The sequence below is a fragment of the Oryctolagus cuniculus genome, chromosome 15, assembly GCF_051225735.1.
Source record: "Oryctolagus cuniculus isolate XC-2025 breed Fujian yellow rabbit chromosome 15, ASM5122573v1, whole genome shotgun sequence".
NCBI classification, from domain to species: Eukaryota; Metazoa; Chordata; class Mammalia; order Lagomorpha; family Leporidae; genus Oryctolagus; species Oryctolagus cuniculus.
Genome location: NC_142881.1, coordinates 74948473 through 74956828, shown reverse-complemented (window position 1 = coordinate 74956828; position 8356 = coordinate 74948473). Strand labels below are relative to the sequence as shown.

Genomic DNA, 8356 nt, shown 5'->3' with positions numbered 1-8356 from the left:
GGTGGGGCAATGAGGCTGGATCTAAGAGCTCCAGAGATGTGGGAGCCAAGAGCGGGTCAAGGAGACCCTTAGACTTGGGCTCCCTGGAGGACACGTGGATGCCAGGCTGGGGGTGGCGCATCATACCTGAGGGCAGAGGAGGTGAACTGGGGGGAGGGTGTCCTTCCCCACCTGTCCCTAGTCCCTGTGCTCTGGAGGAGTCATCCTCCTGGGACCCGGCCACCAGGTACCTGCTCGCCTGTCTGTGTGGCTGTCCCCTCCGACCATGGGGACAGACCTCAGGGCAGCAGTTCCCGTGGGCTCCCCATGCTGGCTCACAAGTGTGTGTGTCTTACAGATTGGATATGGACACCCTGAGGTCCGGCAGGGCCCAGGAGCGAGCAGTGATCATCATGAAATATGAGAAGGTACTGGCCAGGGTGCTAGGACAGGAGGTAGGGCCCTGCCTCAAGTACTGTGCTTGTGAGAGCCAGACCCCACCTCCCTGGGGACACAGCGGGGAGGGTGGCTCAGCTTTCCCCAGTGCCTGAGACCCGGACTTCTCACCTGGGTCCCCTCTCCCCTGCAGGGTCCCCGTAAAGGGGCCCAGTTTCAGCTGGGAGAAGAGGGTGAAGAGAATGGAGTCCTCGTCCCAGACAGATTTGGATTCTTGCAGTGAGTCCTCTGCAGCCCGATCCACCCAGGGGAGGGACCAGGGTCAGAAACCCCGCCATTAGGTAGCACACCTGTCCCCAGTCCCCCTCCTTGATCCAAGCTGTCGTCACAGTGCAGGCACTGGTCAGAGCTTGGCCAGAGCCGAGTGACCCTGTGACTCAGGACTGCAAGCAGGGGGCACTCTTACTCTGAGGCCTCTGTTCATGTTAAGTTGAGGGGTGGCCTGAGGGTCCTGCTGTGCTCCCAGGGGACACAACTGGGTCATCAGCACTCCAGAGCTGTGGCCACAGGTTCAAGGAAGCACCCTAGAAGGTGGGCAGTTGTCCAGGAGGTACCTGGGTCTCAGGGGCCAAGCTAAAGGCTTTTTAAGGCCTGGCCTGAAGGACAGTCAGGGGTGTGACCTCAGGGCTCCGAACCTGCCTGCAGGCTTCCCCAGTACAGACCAGGGCAGAGGGGTTTGCAGCAGAGGGCCCTGCCCCCGGGTCTAAGCTGGGAGGCATGGGGCCGGGGGCAAGAGTCAGACTTGGAGGTTGTTCCCACAGATGGCAGGGAGAGAGGCCCCATGGCTGGAGGGTGGGCTCCGGTGACCTAGAGGGATGGAGCAGTCTCGGGACATCTCTGGCATGACTCAGCAGCCCATCTTAGCACGTGATAGGGGGCTCTGGCTCCATGTTGTGCCAGAACCTGGAGAAAAAGTAGGAGCCAAGTGGTGGAGAGATGGCCACGATCCGGGCTGACAGCAGAGGCTGAGGGGTTAGCAGGTACCTCAGGCAGCCAGTAACCCGGGGGGAGGGTGTATGGGGGGACCCTGGGGGTGTGGTGGTCCCAGCTGCCTCGAGCCCAGCTGCACACTCACAGCACTGGCAGTTCCTGCCTGGCACTGGGCTCCCTGTGCTCATGGTCACAGACCCTGCTGGGTGTCTGCCTGCAGCATGGCTGCTGCCTCCCTGCCCTTCTCTGTGCCCTGGGCTGCACCTCAGCAGGGTGAGGAGGACACAGGTCCTGTCCACACCTTGCTGAGGAAGTGGACCATGCGTGGTTCAGTGCCCATTCTTATGGTGTTGTCTCTCTGCCTTTCAGTAAGCAGAAGCTGCCCAGGCATGGCTGGCTGGCAGTGCAATGGGTAAGCTGACGTTGGCCATGGACTCTTCATCTAGGAGGCAGAACTAGCAGGCTTGTGGGTATGGGCAGTGGTTAGGGTAGTGCCATATGGTCCTCCAGGGACAGCAGTCCCCAGGAGATCTGTTGAGGCCCACATGCCCCAGTGCAGGCCTGTAGCTCAGGGGTCCCTGCCTGTGGGCCACTGTGACCCACTTTCCAGGATGAGATGGGACTGGCTTGAGGATGCTTGTCCTGTGGGCAGGGCTCAAGCCCCTGAGGCTCCCCTAGTTGGAAGGTCTGGGTGCCATGGTCTGCCCCTTTGCTGGCTCCTCCCAGCTGAGTTGTCCACAGGCTCCTGAGCTGCACCTGTGGCCTCTCTCAGAGGACACTGCTGGGCTCACGCCATCCTGTCTCCATTCCCGGCGTAAACATCAGGAGGGCCGCCGACTGCAAAAATGGAACAAGATGCTGCGAAATTTCACCAAGTACCACAGCAGCAAGAAGGTGCCTGGACCTGAGGGCCCCTGGGGACCACTGGGGGCAGAGTTGGGATGGATGGTGCCCATCGCTGTGCCTCTCAGACACAACTGTCCTGTCCTGAAAGGAGACGGGTCATCTCAGCCCCATGCCCATGCACCCAGGACACTGTTGCAGTAGAAGATCCAAAGTCTCCCCCGGGGCCACTCCCAGATGCAGGGCAGGCACAGTTCCTGGTGCCCTGTAGGGGCAGTGAGTGCACGACAGAGCCTGCACTGAGCCCTCGGCCCTCCTCTCACTGTTGGGTCAGGAGGCCCAGGTCCAGGCAGATCTGGGGACACAGCACAGAGCCCAGGGCTCCCCTTCCTGCTGTCTCACCCTGCGCTCCCCCCCACAGAGGGCCTGGGGCGGGTCTCACCAGAGCCTCCTCTCTCCTGTAGTTCCACCTGAGAATTGAGAAAGGCATCCCCGCCCAGGTGCGCGGCAAGATGTGGGCCATGATGCTCTCTGTGGATAACAGGAGGGCCCAGAACCCTGGCAAATTCGAGGTATGGCTCTGCGTGCAACCTGAGGCAGCCCGACCCACTCGGGCCTGGTCAGGAGCCCGAGGCTTCCGCGTGGTGGACAAGTAATGCCAAGGAGGAGTGGTCATTTGGTTGGGGCCCCCACCTGGCCCTCCCCTCTGCCTCACCCACTCCCCAAGGCCTCCTCCATGTCTCCACACACAAAAATGGGCCTGGACACAAGGATCCAGTCAGGGCCACAGCCCTCATCCCTGTGGTCCTGCCTTGCCTCTAGGCCCAGGACTGCCCATGCAGGTGCCACATGCAGGTGCCCTGACGACGTCACTGCTCATGAGCAGAGTGTCACGGGCCCTGCATGTGGCTGTCAGGCTCTGTTAGGCAGAGCCACATTGAGAGCCTCTGTCCTCTCTTTTCCAGACAACGCTCCTTATTCGAGGTGCTCCTGGCATATTCGATGTACAACCCCGTGAGTACTCTGGGATAACGTTCCATGTTCATATCCAGAGCTGTCCATGCAGGGTACTCTGGTCACAGAGATCTCAGCCAGTGTTGAGGGGGCCTCTCTAATCCACCAGGCAGAGGCAGAGGGGTAGAGTTCAGGCTCATGGACTCCTTGGCCCCAACCTCAAGTTCTGGGGGCAGAACGGAAGCCTTCTCCTGGGCTGGGCTCTGTTCTGGCCCAGGCAGGCCTTACTATGGTGCTTCTTCCTCACGTCTGCAGTGGGGCCCAGCAGGGCACCTGTGCAGCAGAGAGCTCCAGAGGCCATCACGGGTGTGCAGTCTGCACTCCCACAACAGTCTTCCCCTTCCTGACATCTGGGGTGGGGCTCATACCTCTTCTTGACCCTGCACAGCCTGCACTCAGACCCTGCAGGATTCTCTCCAGGAATGTTGAGAGCCAGCATGTGCTCCAGTCCCTGAGATCCTGACACCCAAGGGGCAGCAGTGGGGCCTGGTGGTAACCCTTAGCCTTCCCAGGAGAGGTCACCCATGCCACGTGAGATCATCCCAGCCAGGGAGGTCCCTCCAATGTGCTTTGTGCTCCTATAGGACTTGGGCTACAGCCAGGGCCTAAGCCACGTGGTGGCCCTGTTGCTGATGTGGCTGAGTGAAGAGGATGCTTTTTGGGCCCTGGTCCAGCTCATGTAGGGCAACCAGCATGTGATGCATGGTGGGTGATGGGTGTGGTGGGTGTGGTTCGTGCAAGTGCATGGATGGGCATGCAGACAAGTGACTGAGACATTGTCCCTCGCTGGCTGCTGCGTGCATAGGGCAGTCTCCCTCAGGATGGTTCCTTAGAAGCCAGGGCCAGCAGAGGGCCCAGTACCAAGCCATACACCTCACTTCCCATCATCCAAAGGTCCTGTGCCTTGTCTTTGACAAATGACCCTTAGGTCCCTACTGGCCTTAATGCTTCACATGTCTACCCAGACTCCCACCCACTGAGCCACACCCCGGGAACTTGTAGAAGGAGCATCCACTGTAGGGTGATCCCCTCCTCACTCCGAGTGTCCAGATGGCCCTGAGGCACCCAGTGTGACTGCAGTCAGCCCAGAGGTCACCTTAAGCAGTCTGCCCTGGGCTGTCAGCTGTACCCCTCTTCCCCTGAGGCTCCCCTGCCTGTTAGAGCCTCCCCTGACCCTCCGTGTTCAGAAAGACCCCACCCCAAGCCTTTGGCTTTCCACCCTTCCTGGGAAGACACTCTGAAGTGAGGGCTGGGGGGTTGCTATTACACAGATTTCTACACACCAGACTCCCAAAAACTGGAGTGATTCCAGCACCACCTGGGAGATATCATGCATCTCGTGCTCCTCTCCCTGGAGAAACACCTGGTAAGTAAAACATCTCCTTTCTCCTCTCGGGGCTCTGTGCTTAGGGAGGGGAGGATAGAGAGGGGTCCTGACTGCTTCCTGGGCCAGGGGAGGCTATGTACTCACCAAGACTTTCCTTGGCTACTGGGGTCCACGGAAGCTTGGGTGTTGGTTTGTTTTCCAGCACTTGGTCCCCCAGAGTTTGTGTAGATTGAAGGGAGATGCTGTCCCCAGAGCAGAGTGGAATGAGGGACCTGTGTCCCTTCAGGAACCTGCATGGCTGGGAGGGGAGATGCACCTGCTGCTGGGCTTCCTGCACCCAGGGGCTCTGCCACAGGGCTCAGAGTAGAGGGAGTCCGGCCTGGGCCCTGGGCCCTGAGCCCCCTCTGCCTCTTCTTAGGAGAAGGAGGGTGTGTACCTTGAGGACTACACCACCCACTGGTACATCCAGTGCTTCCTGGGTGGGGTAAGTGCCCCGGGGACCCCTTCCCAGGGAAGCTCCTGCGCCAGTGCCTGACTCTCTTATCCTGGAGGCCTGTGACTCTGAGCAGGGCTGTGCTCCCCCAGCCCCAGCAGACACAGGAGGGAGCCTGCTGTGCAGACCAGGCAGGCCCTGTCCTGCTGAGTGTGGTTCAAGATGAGGCTGAGCCTCAGGGCCAGCAAGGAGGGGACAGGCCCCACCAAGACCCATCCTGAGAGCCTGGCAAGGCCCAGAGCCCTACAGTGAGAGGCAGGAGATCCATAGACCCACGGTGGCACAGGCTAGTGTTGTCACAGCCCAAGGGCTGATCCATCCCCCAGGTCCCTGGGAGTCTGGCATCTCCAGTGTGGCTTCCAAGTGTGCAGAGCAGTCTGGGTGGCCACAGGGTCCTAGATAGTCCTTGGTGCTCTCTCTCTGGGTGTCTAGGCCACAGCTAGGATGCCCTATGACACCACACACCCACCCCCTGTGGACCCTACTGATGCCCTGATGGGCACGGTCCTCCAATGCCTGCTCTCCCACAGGTGCCATTCCCCCTGGCACTTAGAATGTGGGATATCTACATCCTTGAGGGTGAACACGTACTCACCATGATGGCCTACACGGTCCTCAAGATCCATCAGAGTAAGTCCCCAGGGCCCACTGTGGCCATGGTGCTGGGGATGGAGGAGTTGGGGGTCCCATGCCTGGCTCCGGTAAGCAGAACCTAGGGGAGGAATGAGTTTTCTGAGTCCTTGGCCCACTTGGGGGGCATTGAGAATCCCATTTCATCCCCAACACCAAAAACTCAAAGTCCACAGGGAGAAGTGTCCAAGGTCATTCCCCAGGAAAAGTGGCCCCTGGTCAGTTCCCTCTAGTTCTTGACATGTATGGGCATCCAAGGGGGTCTGCAGCCCATGTCTGGTGCAGGGACAGGGGTGGAGAAGCCATGGTGGCTGTGCCATCCCTAGGGCTCCTCCCAGCCTGATGCCCACCCCCACTTCTAGAGCGCCTGCTGAAGATGTCCAGGGACCACATCCATGGGTTTTTGCAGGTGACTGTGAGGCAGGCATGGGCATTGAGCGAGGATGTGGTCATCAGGCAGCTGAGGGCCTCCATGTGTGAGCTGGGAAAGCTCCAGTGCTTCCTGCCTCCCGAAGGTGAGTGTAGCACATGGCCTTATCCCATTCTCTCTCGGGGGAGTCAGTAGTGGGAGTGGCAGCCCCGCCCAGGGCCTCACCTCTTCCTAGTCCTCCTTTTCTTCCCTGGGCTCAGCAGCTCTGCTTTCAAAAGCTCTGACTGCATGGCCTGGTGGGGCCTTGGGCAGCTTCCCTGAATCCTCCTGAGGAATGGTCCAGTCAGTCCTGGATCCCCTTCAGCCATCTGAGGACCCCTGGAAGGCCCAGGTGCCCTGAGCCCAGTTGTGGGGGCCTAGTGCACTCCTGTGAGCAGGGTGGGCACAGAGGCAGGCGCTGCAGGCCCCCGTGGCAGAACCCAAGTGCAGCTGAGTGTGGGCTCTGCAGTCCTAGCCTCGGCCCAACAGAAGTCAGCAGGACCCAGAGCAGCGCTGGCCTGTGTGCTCTGGTGGGGAGGGGTCCCCGTGCTCATCCCCTGCTGCTGCTGCCATCAAGGGCCTGAGATCCTGGGTCCCCATGAAGAGCAGAGATGGGTCTGTCCCAGCTCTAGAGGCTGGCAGTGGGGGCCCAGGGGCAGGCTGTTCAGGCACTGGGGTGGCCCCACTGTGCTTCCAGGTGCTGCCTCCCCTGGGAGCTCATGGGACAGAAGCGTTGACAGCCCAGTCTCACCAGGAAAGGGAGAGTGGCCCAGGGGCTGAGGACACACCTCGGCTACTTCTTTAGAAACTGCATTCCCTGTCCCCGAGGGCCTGGATGAGTCTCCATGTCTCTCCCACAGCCCCAGCACTCACCCCCATCATCTTAGGCTCAGTTCCTTTTTTACAATTTAGGAGGGACTCAGATGCGGGTAACTCAGCCAATGCCTTATAGGGCACAGGAGGTCAGGTGGGGTAGGTGACAGGGTCCTGAGTTGGTGCCAGTGGTCCCCACAGATGAGAGAGTGAGTGGGTGGATCAAGGAGTGTCCAGCCCATGGAGCCTTGCAGGAAGAACCAGAGGTGTCCTCAGCACTCCCATGGCCCAGGCTGCATGCACCATTCCCTCTGGGGCCCACAGGCTGGAGGTGTCCCACCGAGCAATGGGGACCCCAAGGGTCAGGTTGGGGCAGGCACCCTGCAGGCCAGATGGTGGCCACAGAGAAGCAAAAGCCATCTGTTCTTCTTCCAGCAAAGCCAATGGAAGATTGCAGCCCAGCCCTGCAGGTGCCGCCTGGCTCTCAGGAGCGCACTCCCCCATCAGTGTCCCTCAAGCGCAAGACCATCAAGGAGGAGAGCAAAGGCTGCCACCCCACTGCTGCAGCTCCCCAGGAGCCAGTGGGGGCTTCAGCTTCTGTCCCCGAGGAGACCGGTCCTCTAAGATCTACCTTCCAGCCCGACTCCAAACAAGACACCAAGGAGGAGAAGGGCAGTCATGGTTAGAGCAGCACCCAACCCTGCAGCCTGGGCTCCTCCACAGGTGCCTCAGGGTCAGGGGGTGCCCCTCACCTCTCAGGCCCCCAGTGCTCCTGGCTGGCTGAGCCAGGCCCCCTCCGGCGCTGGACTTCCCTGACCAAACTCAACGTGACCTTCAAAGATGACGACTCTGACTCTGATGACAAGGAGTACTCCAGCTTCCTGGAGGAGCAGGAAAAGGATGAAGAGGAGGAAGAAGAGGAGGAAGACCGGGCTGCTGAGTGCCCTGCGTCTCCCTGGCCAAAGCTGCGGCGGGATCTGGCATTCGTCCTGCCCGAGAAGATTTTTGAAGAGGACGAGGAGGGAGGCCATGAAGAGGGCGCCTCCCCGGAGCCCTCATCCCCAGCCCTGTCTGTGAAGTCCTCAGAGTCTCTGCTTGGCCCGGGCCTCCCGGCCCCACAGAGCTTGCTGAGCAGGGGAGACCTGTCCCGATGGGGGGGCCTCCCAAATCTCAGCCCGCCTGTCAATGGCGCTGATTTCTGGCCCCTGGAGCTGGGTGGCCAGTAGGGGCTCAGGGCCCCTCCCCCACCTGCCTTGGAGCCCCTGGATCCCGGGTCCATGCAGGCTGTGCTGGCCCTGGGAGCAGAGCTGAAGACTCCCTCCCTGCATAGGAGTCCCATGCAGTCTGGGGACAGTCACGGGCTGGAGCCTGCAGGAGCCAGCCCTGTGCTGGGAGACCAGGCCTGCATGCCCTCCCTGGCTTGAGGCCTCCTTGCTGCCCACTCCATGGAGCAGCTGGATGT

The 8356-nt window shown here is 60.7% G+C and overlaps 1 protein-coding gene across 1 annotated transcript; it reads left to right on the top strand.

The window, feature by feature from the left end:
• Positions 1-344: 344 nt before the first annotated feature.
• Positions 345-7580, top strand: LOC138845505 (USP6 N-terminal-like protein). Its single transcript, XM_089313628.1, has 8 exons — positions 345-434; positions 569-654; positions 1735-1777; positions 2673-2860; positions 3174-3222; positions 5573-5672; positions 6035-6187; positions 7330-7580. Exons 1-8 carry the CDS (start codon positions 345-347, stop codon positions 7578-7580), a joined length of 960 nt encoding a protein of 319 aa, XP_089169754.1.
• Positions 7581-8356: the final 776 nt, after the last annotated feature.

Excerpts from the sequence above, each read along its gene's own strand:
- LOC138845505 (XM_089313628.1), top strand. The coding sequence starts at position 345 with ATGGACACCCTGAGGTCCGGCAGGGCCCAGGAGCGAGCAGTGATCATC. Across the intron at positions 655-1,734 it reads GACAGATTTGGATTCTTGCA|TAAGCAGAAGCTGCCCAGGC; the intron begins GTGAGTCCTCTG and ends TCTGCCTTTCAG. Across the intron at positions 5,673-6,034 it reads GGTCCTCAAGATCCATCAGA|AGCGCCTGCTGAAGATGTCC; the intron begins GTAAGTCCCCAG and ends CCCCACTTCTAG.